The sequence below is a fragment of the Hyperolius riggenbachi genome, chromosome 4, assembly GCF_040937935.1.
Source record: "Hyperolius riggenbachi isolate aHypRig1 chromosome 4, aHypRig1.pri, whole genome shotgun sequence".
NCBI lineage: Eukaryota > Metazoa > Chordata > Amphibia > Anura > Hyperoliidae > Hyperolius > Hyperolius riggenbachi.
In genome coordinates this window covers 229559236-229577163 of record NC_090649.1, presented here as the reverse complement: position 1 = coordinate 229577163, position 17928 = coordinate 229559236, and the positions used below count along the sequence as shown (strand labels likewise).

Below are 17928 nucleotides of genomic sequence, written 5' to 3'. Positions count from 1 at the left end.
ACTTTATCCCTGACCTGTCAGGTGTCTTCTTTGGACTTCATGGTGTTGTTGCTCCCAATATTCTCTTAGACAACCTCTGAGGCTGTCACAGAGCAGCTGTATTTGTACTGACATTAGATTACATACAGGTGCACTCTATTTAGTCATTAGCACTCATCAGGCAATGTCTATGGGCAACTGACTGCACTCAGACCAAAGGGGGCTGAATAATTACGCACATCCCACTTTGCAGTTATTTATTTGTAAAAAATGTTTGGAATCATGTATGATTTTCGTTCCACTTCTCACATGTACACCACTTTGTATTGGTCTTTCACGTGGAATTCCAATAAAATTGATTCATGTTTGTGGCAGTAATGTGATATATACACAATCTCCTAATCGTCTGGGGCTCCGTCCAGCTGGACAGAGCCCCAGACGATCGGGACTCGCGCTGCTGACCACAGTGCGACATCCTCCCCTGTTGAGGGAAGCGGTTGGCTGCCCACTGATAAGCGCTTACACTGATTGTGTTTGTGAGTATAACTTTTAATTCTGAATAAATTGCCTTTTACGATTAATGCGCTATGGCGCGCTCCATCTTTTTCTGATTGTTTTGCCCAACTTACGAACATCCGACTTACGAATGACCAGCTGATATGAACGATGTGGATTCTATGTTTCCATGGGAACAAGCCCCAAAAAATATTTCAAATTGGACTTGTAGTTTTTGAGAAAATTCAAAGAAAAAAATGTCTTTTATACTTGTTTAAGCAGGTACGGAGGGCAGGGGTGACACAGAGGGGGACACTGGAAGCACAGGGGGGCATAGAGGAGGTACAGGGGAGAAATATGGCACAATGTTCCGACCTGAGAACATTCGTTAACCAGGGACTACCTGCATATATATATATATATATATATATATATATATATATATATATATATATATATATATTATATATATATAATATACATATATATATATATATATATATATATATATATATATATATATATATTTATATATATATATATATATATATATATATATATATATATATATATATATATATATATAAATATATATATTCTGTGGATTCAGGATGTTAATGATATCACACAGCTGTTAATTCGCAAAGCTCTCTCAAGACTTGAATATGGGTTTATTTGACCTAGAGGAAAGCAGTGAATCTTAACCATCTAGTATTCATGTTTCATGAGATCTCCAAAGTTGCCTCAGTAAATTAGGTCCATTAGGTCTGTAGCATTTGAAGAACAGTGGTTCTATTTTATTTGGTTATAAAATTGGCTAGGTGGCAACTGTTCTATCCTTTGCATGGCAACTTATAGTGGCTGTAATAGTGTTTACATACTGTTTAACACATTTTTGATTGTGGCTGGAAAACTAACTTGTGTAGATTACAATCCCTATTTTTAAAAAATAATTTGTATTGTGTGGTGCCATGTTTGCAAGATCAATTTTATTTATTACTATATAGCCCTAGTGTAAGGATCCCTCCTGTAGCGTGTTCTGTCCATTGCAGTGGAGCTGCAAACGGACAGTTCTGGCTTATCTGCTTGCATTCGGTTGTGCATTCGCAATAAGTCTCATTTTCATTTGCAATCATTCTGCAGTTCTGGGCAGCTCAGGATGCTGTCATCATTCCACCAATTTCTTGTTGCAGCTGAGCTTCGGCCAGATAGCCCTGGATTTCCTGCATGCATGTTGTTACATAATACTGCATGTATTGCTTATGGGAGTCCTTTGCATTCACAGCCAGCTAGCAAATGGTAATCAAGCCAGCTCAGGATTGAGTGATTACCATTCAGCTGTGTGGAAATTTGCATACTTGCATCCATTGGCTGATGCCGGTTTAAAAGTCTGCCTCCCATTTTAGACCCTGCCCGTCATAGCAGTCAGTACGCTGGTCTGCTGGGTACCTTGTTACTCTGTATAGTTCTGTTATTGTAGTTCTATGCGACCTTATTACTTGTGCTTTAGCTAGTTTCTTGCTAAATATATATGCAGACTTGCTAATATATATTTATCCGTTAGTTGAGCCGTTTGTTATTTTTCTTATTATTGTGTACTGCCTAGTTCCATGCTTGATGGACATTCGCTGCATCCACGGTGGGTCAGTGAAGTCCATTATCCAGATAGCTGGAATTCTGCCATCACCACGTTGGTGACTGGTAGTATTCCTGCTACTCTAGTTTCTGGGAACATAACTATAGGCTGCAGTTGCTATTAGTTACGTTCTATCCTGTAGTCTTGCCTGGATGCTTTCTGGTGACTGTTGTTAGCCAGCTTGCTCTGCTTCTGTGGACGTGACTGTGAGCTGCGGTTGCTACTAGTTATGCTCCAATCTATAGTCCTGTCTTGTACCTGTCTGAATGCTTGCTATCGCTAAGGCAGCGCAACATCGCACTGCGCTGCCATTGTGTTTTATTTGTAGCAATATCGGAAGCCCAGAGCTGCAGTTGCTCTGGGCAGCCTGTGTAGCCTCCTCCATTATTAAGCTACCAGCCTTGTTGCTCTGGGTGGTCAAAGTATAACCCCCAAGCATTACACCTAGTTTATGAAAGAAAAATGTTTTTAATACTAGTTAATGAGGATAAACATTTAAATGACTTAATTCAGATCGTGATATCAGGAAGAATTTTAGTAATTTGTAAATAAAAAAGTCCTTTTAAACCACAGCAAGATAATTCTATTTCATAATAATGCATTAGTGCAATGTGCTGGAAGCATAGGAAAAAGGGGTGACAGAAGGTATCTTGTCTAAGACACCAAGATAGCCCCCCAAAACTTTAACACACACTTATTCCCAGTCCCACACCAAACTTATCAACATTTCTAAATTGAAACTACCTGTTACAAAAGATAATGCCATGATCCTTTTCTGAAGAATAGTCCATTTCTGCTCTTTGCCTACATCTACCAGATATTAATTCTGTTTGTGAAGAATACACAGATGTCAGTAGTATTACATCCATGGGATACATCACTTGAATTAATTGAAAAGTTCGAAGTCTTCAGTATAAACAGTTGACTGACTACTTTAAACTGTTCTGTTCATCCACAATTACATTACTTTTTGTTGTGAAGAGTAAGTGACAGATGCCTTAATAAAAACAGCCAGCTGGTTTATAGACAAAACATCACAATCAATTAAGTCTACAAATTAAAAGCACATAAAACATCTGTACTCATCTAAGGACTTTCAATAGTTTTACATCTTGGGTACAATATATTTCACAATTTCTATAATTAAATGCACTTTTTGTTGATTGAATCTTCTAATTTATTCATTCAAAGAATGAACTTTTCAGAATGACTCTGTCCAATTTGAAGTCTTGTTTTCTCTTAAAACTTTAGGATAAATATAGCACTACTTATTTTAAATAGTACAACTAAGAAAACAAGGAAATTTTTACCTAAAAAAGCAACCCCAACATGCTGCTATACAAACTAAGAAAAAGAGTGTATATTTAAAGTACAACTGACCTGAAACAAACTACAAAGTTTTGAGGCTCACGCCTCTTTTTCAAATTGCTACCAAGCCACAAACCATTGGTGGATCTGATGGGAGACTAGTTCAACAGTATTTAAATTGTGTTGCAGAATACTGAACTTCCTGTCCTGTACCCAATACCACCAATGAAAACAGGAGCAAAAGGGGAGCCTCAGCAAACACTCACAATCATAGGAGGTGGATCAAAGCATGTTGTATGATGTAACCACGCACACCTCTTTAGCTTGTAGAGTGTATTTAATGGTAAACTACAGCAGCCATGAGGGACAAAATGGACAGAGGACTCACCCACTGCTCCTCTCCAATGCGCTGACAGACAAAGACCGCCCACGGGACAGAGTCATGGAGGTTCATGTGGTGAGACGCCAGCCGTGGCATCCCCATCCCTCTAGCAACCAATATAAACAATGATTGCAGAGTGAGGCAAACTGGAGGAAATGTCAAAAGTCAACATGATTATTCATAAGAATGTGTTACGATAAATCAAATTTTCTGTCCATGCCCTTAGGGGACATGGTGTCCATAATTTTTATCCAGTGTGCCATAATACTGACCCCATGCAGAACCCATCTGGCTTCCCCTAGGTGTCCCATTCGGCCAAGGCTCCATTCCAAAATCCAGCATCTCCATATTGAAAATTATGCCAACCCTCAGTGGGGTAGAAAGAAGTGTGAATAAGGTGAGAAAGGGGCAGGAGTGGTACAGACGGATGCAGGAAGCCTACCTCTTCCTATTTCAAAGTTTAAAAGTTTGACTTTCTTAGAAAGTCAAACTTTTCTTCTAGGGATTCCTGGGACCAGGCTAGCGTACAGGACAGACAGTGCACTGCACAGATGTATGTACCATCAGACAGAATGTACCTCTGGGCTTAGCATAAATAATCCTAGTTGGGTCAATTGTCTTTTAATTAATTATTGAAAATTGCTTTGACCACTTGAGGACTGCGGTGTTAACCCCCCTAGTGACCAGTCCATTTTTACTTAATTGGGCCACTGCAGCTTTAAAGCAAAGCTGCAGGACCGCACAACTCAGCTCACAAGTGATTCCCCCCTCCTTTTCTCCCCACCAACAGAGCTCTCTGTTGGTGGGGGTCTGATCGCCCCCACATTGTTTATTTATTTTTTATAAATATTTATGTTTTTTATTTTTAAATACATTTTACAATTTTTTTTTTTACTTTATCCTCCCTCCCTCTCTCTCCCCTGCCGGCCAATCACGCGATCGGCTGTCATAGGCTTCTGCCTATGAAAGCCGATCGCTCTCTTGTCCCCCAGGGGGACAGCCGTGTCACACGGCTGTCCCCAGTACAGCGCTGCTGCTGTTTGCAGCGCTGTACAAAGTAGTTAGATGGCGAAACCGCCATTTAATAGTCTCCCGAGCGGCAATCGCCGCATGGAGACTGAAGGCGGGGCAGAGCTCCACCCCCGAGCAGGAGATGCGCGCGCAGCATGTGCGCAATCTCCTGCTAGCCCCATAGAAGACCGTTCACGCCTATGAGAGTGGAGCGGTCCAGGGGCTGCTGCACAGCTCACGCCAATTGGTGTGGAGCAGTCGGCAAGAGGTTAAAGCAAAACTCCAGGCAGGCAGGTAAATAAAATGTGTGAATACAATGTAAGAAGTAATAATAAGAAGAAGAATATGTTTTCCTGCCTTTTTCCTGCCGCTGTGGTGAATAATACAATAATCTAACAAATGGACGGCACCACACTTGAGTAAATATAGCTCTTCATTTTTTATTTGCACACCACAGTGTGATACAGGACAGCAGCTGTCTCGACCTACGATGGTCTTTGTCAAGCTGCAAATTGGCAAATTGACAGTCTATTGCTGCTGTCATGTTTTACACTCTGGTGTGCAAATAAACATTGATGAGCTATATTTAAACAAGTGTGGTAAATTTTGTATGAACATGGAGGCCAACTTCCTATGCATCAAAAGTATGGCATACAAATCACATTGCAGAAATTTACAATGCTCTACTTTAGTGCGCTAAATAATAAAATCTATGGGTAGAACCCCTACTAAGTAGACAATGCAGGTAAGCAGTGAAAGTATAATTTTAATGAAGCATTGCATAACAACATACTAAGTAATTCAGGATAGCTATTTTTACCTTCATTATTCTGGTTTTGGCTGCATAAATGCTTCTTTTGTCTATATATGGCTGCATATTGGTATGTAAACCTGATCCCCAGTGATGTCACAGCCTAGGCTATGATGTCATGCAGCTTTATGTTCCAGTGCACTGGGAGATCATGTGATGTTTTTGTTCACTTCACAGATAAAAAAAATATTCAACAGAGATTCCCTTTGCTTTAAGGAAGTAAACCAGGGGTGACGTAAGATTTTATAACAGGCACACATTGAATAAATCATTTTAAAATGAGTATTGTGAGAATAAGCAATTAAATTATGTAAATGTCTTTACAGTAGGTGAAGTGGCTATAATCATACTCCTCACATCCACCAGAGTTTTTCTGTGTCATGGACAGTTTCCCTCACTTCATATCCTGGCAGAAAGTAAATACATCTCTTCCATGGGAATTGAGATACTAGTTCATAAAATTAAGTCTGTGTGTGTGGGGGTGTGTGGGAAGGGAATGAGGAGGGTTAAAACTCACATTTGTCATTAATGTGCCTCATTTCCTGTTCCTGGAACAATTAGGGCTCAAATCACAGTCAAAAAGGTCCCAAGCATAACACAGGGGTGAAAAAATACCCAGTGGTGACATGGGCATAAATAAAAATTCAAAAGTGTTTTAATTCTCTTTCATAGCATTTAAAACTGTATTGGACTTCAATATCATTCTAATGATAAGGGATATGTGCTTTTACAGCACTTCCTGCAATGGCAAAGGTGCACTTATAAACAGGGATAAGTGGCAGAATTGACTTCAGTGCATTCCACCTTGTATACCAAATTCTGCTGTCCATCCATACTTATAACTGCCTCAAGCAGTAGCATATTTCAGATGGGCTTTATTTCTATTTCAGAGGGTTTCTGTGTCTGGGACAGTGTCCCTCATTTCATACCTTGGCTGTTTTAAAGGATACATCCAAACTACAAGAAAAATCAAAATCCACTTACATGGGGCTTCCTCCAGCCCCTGGCAGCCTTCCTGGTAGCCGTCCAGGTAAGTGGATTTCGATTTTTTTTTTGCAGCTTGGACCACTCCTTTAAGAAGGCAAAAATACATTTACCTTTGCTTTTTAAAAGAGGGCTTTTTGGTCTCTTTTAGCCATTTATACCTTCCAGGTGGTTCCGAGTGAGCTGTTTGGGTATTCAAGAATGTATACTATTTTAAAATAAAAACCCTCTTTAACCTACACTTGAATTAAGATTTGCAAAGTCCTGTGACCCCTCTCGGTGGAGCCCTACACCATACATTTGACTCACCCTTCTGATCTGCTTACACAGTCAGGCTGTCACTCATCCTCCACACTCTAGGGTAATCTTTTCAAGACTCTTCAGATTCCTAATCTTTCTGAATATGTGCTGAGCACCCCCTCCTCCCCCCAGCATGCTAGGTACTAGTCAAGTAGCAACCTATGTGTAGGGAAGAGTCTTACTCAAAGGTTTTAAGAATTCACATCACATTTGAATTTGAGAACAGTGGAATGAACAACCAGGTTCCACCTGCTGGGTACACATCGCTGGATGCAAGTATTTAGAAGAGATTTCTCCCATTAACCCTACAGGAGCTTGTACAGCGACAGACAGATTTTTGCCCTTGAGCAAATTGTGCCTTGACAAAGGGGTCCTACGTGGCTCCGAGATGTTGGCTATATGTTTTATATGGAACTAATAAAGATTCATCTTGGATGTGCCAGCTCTTTTTGATTGAACATTGCATAGAGGGCATCATCCCTCTTTTTCCAGCTGATGCACTCCCCCTAGAGACGATGGGTTTTATCCTTTAGTGTGTGCAAGACAACACAATAACTGCTAGGAACAGAGGGAGTGCCTGATGGTTACAAATTTGTGCTCAGGAAGTGGGGATTTTGCAAATAATATTTCCAATTTAAGTATAGGACTATATTTAATCTGTTGGAACTCATACATCTGTGCCTAATGCTAAAGGTGTGAAAGACAAAAATCATAACAGCTGCACATTTTGAATAGACTCTTAGAATTAAATAGACCATATTTTTCTAGTTTGAATAAATCATTTTGTTAACCTTCTTTTAACTTCAAATATAATATAAAGCAAAATATGTCTGTACAATAATTCCATAAACTCCTCCACAATATAACCACCACATCATTAAATATTTTATTTAATGTACTCTCCTTAATGCAAACTCCTGCTAACTACTGCCAAGTACAAACAGCAAAGAGCTGCTGATGAACAGTCATACGGATTAATAATTCAACACATTAGAAAGTGAAACTGAGCATTATTACTGAAATATTGAAATTAATTTCTCATAAACATTTAAAAACTAACCATACTTTATGGATGGTGAACAATTTTTTGAATTCTGTATATATTTACTTAATCATGCAGCTGAGCAAATGACTTCATAGTGATAAGTTGAAAATGGACTGAAACACCTGCTATACTACACATGAAAAATATGTGTTATGATATTGGCGATAAAGTAACAATGTCATCCAATCCAAGGAAAGGACACTTAAATTCTAAACCCACTTTAAGATATAAAATAGTTCAAAATATGCTATTTCAGGCATCACTGCATGTACCGTATATCCTCAACTATAAGCTGAATTTTTGAGCCCAAAAAAGTGGCCCAAAAGTATACTCCAGTTGGAGAATGGCAGCCGTCAGTAAGAGTGTCATGTATGTCAGCTCACGGCTCACCGTCGGACGTCAGACAAATGATCTGGCTCACCACAGATGAGTCGGCAGAGACTAATGAGGAATCAAGGCGCACGGTTCACTGCACAGCGTGACCACTGACCGGAAGGCTGATAATGAATGGAGGTGCGTGGCTCACTGCACTCATTCTGCTGATCGGGGAGTGAAAGGAGCCCGCTGGGCAACACTGTTATGCCGGGCCACTTAAAACCATCTCCGCCACATACCCGCACGTGGCGGGGGGGGGGGGGGGTCGCTCAATCATGTAAGACACTTCTCTTCACCCAACCCACTCTGTTAATGCTGGGGACACTTACAACCATCTCCCCGCATACCTGCATGTGATGGGGAGGGGGCTGACATAGGTGACACTTCTCTCCACCCAACCCACGCTGCTTATTCCGGGGGCAACTCGCACTGAACATGTTGGCAAGGCACTCGAGAAGGCAGCTTTATAGATGCCCTGCATACAACATTATTTTTAATCATTTCAATAATGGAGAATATCTTGTGAGTTTAAGTGGCCTGTGTAAAAAGACTGATGGAAAGCAGCTTAGGGACCTACAGTATCTTTAATAATACTTAATATTGTAATCTAAAATACCATTAAGGCAAACAACATTCATCTGTACATAACAATGCAAAACAATAGCTATTCCTAATCCTAAGTGGATCAATTATATCAATTATACAAAATGATAATCACATATAGCTGGTTACAGTATATGTCACAAACATAGGGTTAACACCTGTAACCTTATATGCATTTGCAGTAAATAGAGATCTGGATACATTCTTCTATCTACTATCCCTCATAAAACTTATGACTATTAAATTGTAAAACATAATGAATCTTAGCATTGTAAAATATGAGTATATGTGAACACTGACAAAATCATAAATATGTGTTATGTAGGTTTTTACTTTTTTTTTTCTACGGATCACTATAATTCTACTGTAAAAGATCTATTCTGGACCCATCCCACAGATGTATAATTTTACTATCAAATCTATCAGAAATTGTCTTGCTAGTTGTGCAAATTATAAAATAGGTGAGGGGAAAATACTTGATACATATTTTTACCAAAAACAACCATTTGTGTTTTTTTTCTGATTGAAAGCTTTGACAGCACAGAATGTATATGCCTGCAGTGACAGTTCTTTATATTTCATGGAACCTTCATGTATTATCACCATGAGAATTCCAAGTTAGATGTAATTAAATGTATCCTTATGGCATACAACATAGACCATGCAGACTGGTATAGCTCATGGCACGTAGCGGCATGTGATCTGGCCTCCAAAGTCTGGCTATACCAGCCTGCATGGGTGACAAAAGGTTAGAGTGGGGGGGAGTTGTGTTGTGGAAATTTTGTTTTTGTAGACAGTAAATAGTTGATATGTTTGCCAGGGATCCTTATATAGTAGCATTGCAGCTGTACAGTGATCACCGGCAAAACCATTGAAATTTGGCATGGGGTTTTCTGTTGCTCATATTCACTTCTTTTGTGGGGCATCTATGTACAGCTGCAATACCAATGGGTGAGATACATTTATCTGTCACTTCACCTCATTAGGAAACTGATTTTCCTATAATAACTTTAAAATCAATTTTCTTAAAAACAAAAAAGGTCTTTTTAATTTACTTTTAACTCCTTCCCACTATTCTCCCTAAGATACCTAGCAAATTTGGTAATGACAGCAGGTTTGGGGGCTTTGCTATTGAATTGACTTTAATACAGTTCACGAAAACACGAAATCTGGTCCAAAATGGCCAGACATTTTGTGAGAATTTGTGTAAGCTACAATTTTACTTGCTCATCCATAATAGTCACTCTTATGAATTTGGTGCATCATGGTAGCAGTGTGTTTCTTTGAATTACATTATTCTTTAACTTAAAAACAATTTTTGGATAAATAGTGGTTGATGCATGGCTTTCCCACTAAATATATAATCTTTTGTTGCAGCTTCAAATTTTTTTTTTTTTTTTTATGAATTCAATTTTTACATGTAATATTTTCTGATTTTCTTTAACAACCCTTTTACTTCTTGTTTTACAAATGTCTTACAATACCTATTTTTATTACCTAAGCGCTAATAATTGCTTGTATGCTCCAGTTCATATTATCATAATACATTTTACTGTACAGCACCACACACATTATATGACAGAATAATGATATGTTAGGGTTAGCAACTCACTGTCCTTGGAGCCTTCACATCCTTCAAATCAGTAGACAGGCATGCTGTTAGTGATTATAAATGAATCTTATGAAGACGTAGAATTGGTGCAGTCTCAATATGAACTGGAAGATGCAAGCATGTATAAATTATGTTCCCAAACACTCTATATATAGATTATCTATAAACAGAATCAGGTAGCAGAAAACAACTATAATAAAATGTAGAAGAAAGTTTGTAGTAAATTTTATGATGTAATAAATGATTATAGAATTTCAGCATAATATACAGTACATTAACCTGGTTGGCATGAATTCATAGTTCTAGATGTAGATCACACATGAAGAACATAAATGTTTATTAACAGAGAACTTTAGTCAAAGCTTTGTATTTTAGTTTTAGAAATCATGTAGGAAGGTTAGAACCTCTGATTGACATTCACTGGCAGGGCCGGTTCTAGCTACAATGTGGCCCCTGGGCAACATTAACCTGGGGCCCCTGACAGACCCCCTCACAGCAGCATTAGGGACCTCTTTGTTTCTTCCAAATTTCCCCACTAACCCCCAGTATTCATAAGCCAGCTGCCAGGGTCCCTCCAACTTTATTGTGGTCTGCAGGGCTCCTGTAAAGTTTTCAGCAGTGTAGCAACTCACCTGTCCTGGCTGGCATCCATAGCTACGGGCGTGTACACCTTCATCCTCGCAGGGGCACCTCTCCTCTATTACCCGACTCATGTTATTACGTAATATGCTGCAGACTCACTGAAGAGAGGTAGACAGTGGAGATGAAGACGGGGATGTGCAAAGTCACAAGGAGCGCACCAGTTGGGCAGGTGAGTTGCTACACTGCCAGAAAGTATAAAACTTGAGGTTCTGAGGACCACAACATGGTTGGGGGACACCTGGAGGGTCCAGTAGCTGGCTTGGGGCAATTGCCAAGTTTGCCACTATGGAAACTTTGGCCCTGTTCACTGATACCTATATTCCTGATGGAAAGATTTTCCCTCACTTCTTGTGGTGTCGCCACTAACAGGAAGTGAATAATTCTCTATAACAGTACTACAGCATCTTTGAGAACACCTTAAAAATACTATAACTTAATACCCACAAAAATAAATTAGTGTTTTAGTACAGTCAGTGTTGTCATTGGACAGATTAATTCATTTTCTGCTGTGTTATTAGCAATAGCTCTCTAAAATTGGCGATAGATCATACAATCATGGTGCATGCCTAGTTTTCAATGGCTGCAGGCAACCAAACAGAAATGCCAAAGGCAGTGGCATAGCTAGGGGGTTGTGGACCCCGATGCAAGTTTTACACTGGGGCACCCCAAGGACTCTATACATAGCAATTGATATGGCGCACCAAAACCTGCCAATGGCAACTACAGTGTCTGAGGTGCAAGAAGGGGATGGGGAACAGTTTGTTAAAAATTACCACTAGTCAAAGTATCTATCGAAGTGATTATTATGAGCACAGGACCAATAGAGAGCTAATACTGTAGTTGAGGGAGGGCCCTTCGGGGCCCCTCTGGCCCAAGGGTCCCAATGCGGTCGCAACCTCTGCAATTCCAATTGCTACACCCCTGGCCAAAGGTTTGAATACTTCCTCACACTCTCAAAAATTACTTTAATTTACTCTACAGTTCTATAGATTCTTGGAAAATCTCTTCAGGATTGAGTCCGTAGGTTAATAGGTTGTTTTGTACACTGGCCCACGCCATCCTTTTAGTGGTAAATCTTGCTGCCCACTCTCCTGTTTTGCTCACAACTATTAAGCCTCCCCTGCCATGTACCCTGTTCTTCATATTGTCCAGTGCGTGGTCAGCAGCATCCTGGGGGGTTTCACCTATTAAAAAAAATAGTAATATCAATTACTTGTCAATATGTACTGTGTATATCAATATGAATGAAATACTGTGTTTTTCTACTGTGTCCTGGCACAGGCCAGGTTTACTAAAGTTTTTTTTAAGGGCAGTGGAAAATTTAAAGTATTTTTATACTTCCTCAAAGAGGAAAACAATATGTATCAAATCATCTCTCTATAGATCAAGGATTTTCCCACAATGTACTACACAGACATACCTGCAAATTCTTTGGTATGTTTCAAGTTGATGCTCAATGGCTTTGCATGTTTTATTGTGACAGCTGCCTAGCTTTGCTCTCAGTTGTGAGATGGACATATTTAATCCAGATCTCAATTACATACTGTACACCCATAGTTCTTCCAAATGTGTAGGACCTTCCAACTCTAAGAAATGAATGTGTCACTGCATTAAACACAGCAAAGCAAGGAGTGAAGATGCAGTAAGTTTTATTTCCTGCTTGTGCATACTTAAAGGGCTGGTTCAATGTCCAATGGGGTCCCGGGGAAGAGGAAACCACCTCCCAATCTTCCTTTCAACTCCTCTGCATGACCCTAACCTTCCCCTTATCTTCTATGTGCTCCCCGGGTGCCTCTGCACAATTGCAGCATTGTATCTCACCTGTCCTGGCTTCCGGCGTGCTGCTCCCTGTCTTCTTTCTGCTGCCTGCCTCTTTTGGACAGTGCATGTTATGCATAAGCTCAATGACATGTGTCAGGTCACAAGAGGCAGGCAGTGGAATGAAGATGGGGAGCATGGAAAAAAGCAGAACAGCGTGCCAGCCACTGGGACAAGTGAGACACAATGCTGCTATAGTGCAGGGGCCCTGGGGAGCACATACGAGTTATGGGGGAGGTCAGGGTCCAGCAGCGCGGGAGGCCCGGCAGTGCTCGTGGTCCCTAGGGCAATTTGCCTTAATAGAGGTGCCAGCCCTGCATACATGATAAACAAGTTTGCAGGAAGCCATGGTCACTTCCTGCAAGTTTCCTAAGAGCCCTTTTCTGCTGCTGCAAATTTGCAGCATTTCCCAATGGGTATTGCAGCCTATTGTAATCAATAGGATGCCATCTCACTCGCATGCATGGAAAAATTGGATGGCATGCTGCATTGTTTTCAGATCACACATCTGAATCCTATAGCTGTGCATAGCATGGCTAGAGGGACTCAATTGCATCTCGCATCACAGCTGTGAAAGGATCGCAAGATACATGCTGGCACTGTGTGGAAACGGACCCTAAAACAGTATCAACGTTGAGTAACCTTTTTAAGTGATTTTGCAATCTTGGCCTTAATTAGGTTTGGTGGGAAGACTGGAAAGACTTGCCAGAGCCATGGCAGATCATACATATAACATCATACATATTGTCTTCAGTTCATTACAACAAAAATTCTGAAAACAAATATGTGCATAAAACTGTACATGTACAACTGAAATTTACCTTATCTTTTAGTTTAGTTTTTACTACAGCCTGATATGACCCAGACCAGGATTGAAAACGTTTTACAGCCTAATAGTAAACAATGCCAGCAGGTTTGCTAAGCCGCTTGGTTTTTCTGCTGTTTCCAGCCTGGGGGGGGGGGGGGGGGCTTTATATTTCTATTTTGAAAAATTTCTAGCCTCTACATAAATAAATGAGTTTTGCATTCTGCACCTGTTCCCTGGAATCAGGGGAAGGGGGTAACCATGGGTACTTCCTTGATCAGAAAATAGCAGAATGACAAATGAGGGCCTCTTTCCATTAGGGTTGGAACCAGTGAAGGAAACACTTTAGATACCTCAATTTGTGATTTAGGTATAACAAACATACTCCAAAGTGAATTTTCAAGTTTGTCCTTGTGTAATGATGACATGGAAGGAAGAGTCCCCTGTCCTACAAATGTTGGGCTGCATATTTGTTACAGATTTATACCAAGCAATTACTGCTCACTGCCACATATATGAAGTAAGGTGATTAGACCTGTTCAATATAGTTAACACTAATGAGCAAGAGTCATTAGCAGAATGCTATTTCTAAATTGGATCTAGTTAAACTGACTCCCTGCCTGTCTGTGAGTAGTTCCTGGGATCTGTATATTCCCTGCCAGACAACAATTAAAGTAAATGTCAACCAACCAAAAATTATGTTCAAAATATAAAAAACCATCACCATATGGGAATATGTGTAAGCTGTGATGTACATTGATTACATTATACATAATGCATGAGCTTTGATAGAAGTATTTTCTGTAGAATTACATTGCAAAGCAATTATGGCACATTATTTCTATAGTTTTCCCTATCTTATTGAACATACCACCGTAGATGAACAGTTCAATGATATACATACAACCTTCGTCAATGAAGAAAAAAAAAAAAAAAAAAAAAAAAAGAACTATAGCATGGCCTTCAAAAGTTCAAGTCATTTTTGGGCATATATCATTGAGAACTATAAATCTGTTTGTATTTCTTTTCAAAGGGCATAATAAATATGAGTTATAGAAAAAATAATACCACAAAGCACATATTTTACGATCTAATATTATTGTCCATAGAACATAATAGAATTCCCTAGGCGGCGATATAGTCCGCATGTGTACCAAGTAATAATAAATGGGGATACACCATTTTGAGGAAAAGATGTTCAAAGACAGACCACTGTGCATACAATGTGCAGTACAATCCACACTGCAAATGTAATGTATAAGTAGACAGTAGTTGTCAGAAAAGGTGAAAATTCTATCATCCTAAGATTAACACACTGATCTGCTCAAACAATGTGTGTCTTACATTTGTCTTTCCAAATTGAAGGAAAGATTCAGAAGGGATGCAGTAGAATGTTTGGTGCTGATATATGTGCCTTCCCTATCCATACAACTCATTATAATTGCACAAAGGTGAGCAAATGAATGGAAAACACAAGCTGTCAACTGTCCAGTGCAAAGCATGTAGACCCTGATTGCATGCAAGCGAAGATTTGTACATATTGTATACAGTGGCTTGCAAAAGTATTCGGCCCCCTTGAAATTTTGCACATTTTGTCATATTACTGCCACAAACATGAATAAATTTTATTAGAATTCCACGTGATAGACCAATATAAAGTGGTGTACACGTGAGAAGTGAAAGGAAAATCATACATGATTCCAAACATTTTTTTTACAAATAAATGACTGCAAAGTGGGGTGTGCATAATTATTCAGCCCCCTGAGTCAATACTTTGTAGAACCACCTTTTGCTACAATTACAGCTGCCAGTCTTTTAGGGTATGTCTCTACCAGCTTTGCACATCTAGAGACTGAAATCCTTACCCATTCTTCTTTGCAAAACAGCTCCAGCTCAGTCAGATTAGATGGCCTTGTCTTGGTAGGTTTACAGTTGTGCCATACTCCTTCCATTTCTGAATGATCACTTGAACAGTGCTCCGTGGGATGTTCAAGGCTTTGGAAATATTTTTGTAGCCTAAGCTTGCTTTAAATGTCTCAATAACCTTATCCCTGACCTGTCTGGTGTGTTCTTTGTATTTCATGGTGTTGTTTCTCCCAATATTCTCTTAGACAACCTCTGAGGCTGTCACAGAGCAGCTGTATTTGTACTGACATTAGATTACACACAGGTGCACTCTATTTAGTCATTAGAACTCATCAGGCAATGTCTATGGGCAACTGACTGCACTCAGACCAAAAGGGGCTGAATAATTACGCACACCCCACTTTGCAGTTATTTATTTGTAAACATTTTTTAGAATCATGTATGATTTTCATTCCACTTCTCACGTGTACAGCACGTTGTATTGGTCTTTCATGTGAAATTCCAATAAAACTGATTCATGTTTGTGGCAGTAATGTGACAAAATGTGGAAAACTTCAAGGGGGCCGAATACTTTTGCAAGCCACTGTATTTAGTGTGTTTTACCAAAACAGATTCAGTGCTTGGCTGGAAAATTTTTTAATAGTGTATTGTATAATCCAAAGAAAAGGGGGTATTTTCCCATAGGATCCTTTAACTTTCGGCATTAAACATCTTCCCCAGAAAGATGTAACCACTAGCTAGAATGTGCCAAAAATAACCCTGCTGGCTTTGCTCCATTTATTATGCATGGCCTGCTGCTCTCCCAGTCATCAAGCAACTAATTTCCACATTTTCCTAATCAGACAAAACAGATCCCTGACTGAGATATTATGATTAACATATCCAACATCAAACCAGATTTTAGCTGATTACACATTTTACACTTGGAGCAGTTTATGCAAGAGAATGGCTTTTTGTCCATATCCTACATTTTACTCCACTGCTCCTTTAACTAGCCCCTAAAGCACAGGTGTCAAACTCCAGTTCTAAAGGGCCATGTCCATGCGAATGTTTAGGTTGGACTTAGGAATGGAGAAAATCTGTTCTACTTGATGAACCACACCTTTCCGGATTAAGTCCCAGCAATTCATTTGAGCTGTGCCAAAAAAGTGTGAGGACCTCAGACCTTGAGGACTGGAGTTCAACATCCCTGCCTTAAAGCATCTATTTGACATTACCCTAATGGTGAAGAAGGTAAGTAAGAAGATGATTGGAAGCAGAATGGCATGCTTAACATAAAAGTGTTATTCTGGACAAAGTATGAAATTAACATCAGGTAAGGCTCCAAATGGTCCATAATCCTCCTCTTCTGTTCTGTAGCCTGAAGGTGTATTCTGCCCTGAACCATGCCAAAAGTGAAATGAGTATAACTGCATTCTTTCTTTGGTTGTCCATGCATCTAGTCAAATGTAATAGGGTAGTGGCCTTATCAAAAGGTGCTACCATTTTCTTCCCATACTGCCCTTTACTGAAAAGGATTGGATGCAGCAAGCATCTTGAAAGAGAGTGGTCTGTAGACCATAGAGACCTTTAACGGAAAGGTGAGTATAATATTGTCTGGTACAGGTGCATTTTTACAGTATGGCTGGACTGACACTTTAAAGCTGAACTATTTATTTATTTAAGTGTAACTTTCATGTTCTGGGCTTCTGTCCTGCTAAAAAACAAAACAAATTTTGGTAGTATAATTAGGATTGTATCTTACTCATTTATCACTAGAGCTTTTTCTAGGCATATCTACCTCATCAAAATATCCTTACCTTGCTCCATATTAAAAAGTACAAGTCTTGCAAGTGTAACTTTCATTATGGATTCACCATGTCCTGTTGTAGATACAGCACCATACAAATTATCTGCATATGCCCCAGAACCTGTTAAGACAAAAAAAGAAAGGGAAAAAAGTATGAAAGCTTAACTAACTTGTCACATGTATAGATCACTACATGGGTATTAAAATACTTTAAAATTGTACTTGCTAACAGGGTTCTTTGCACTCTAAAAAAATCTAATTTTGAAAACACCGTCTAAACATGTCATAGGTATAATCTTATTACTACGGTCATCTGTCTCTCTCTCTTCACTCATTCAGTCAAATCTGATTCTTTGTGACCTCATGGATGTCTGCATCCAGACTTGTCTATCAGCCATTTTCTTTGAGGTCCTGCATGACCATGATAGCTGCTTGACAAATGCTGGCTATATGTTTTAGCTTCTGCC

The 17928-nt window shown here is 39.5% G+C and overlaps 1 protein-coding gene across 7 annotated transcripts in view; it reads right to left on the bottom strand.

Moving 5' to 3' along the window:
- Window positions 1-10892: 10892 nt before the first annotated feature.
- LOC137571794 (isoaspartyl peptidase/L-asparaginase-like) overlaps window positions 10893-17928 on the bottom strand; it is a 197845-nt gene continuing 190809 nt past the window's right edge. For all 7 annotated transcript variants that reach the window (XM_068281435.1, XM_068281430.1, XM_068281432.1 and 4 more), the window contains 2 exons: window positions 17472-17582; window positions 10893-12367 (listed from right to left, as the gene is read on the bottom strand). In XM_068281435.1, coding sequence (XP_068137536.1) covers window positions 12159-12367; window positions 17472-17582 — 320 coding nt within the window. In that variant the 3' untranslated portion in view covers window positions 10893-12158. The remainder of the gene's footprint in view (window positions 12368-17471; window positions 17583-17928) is intronic.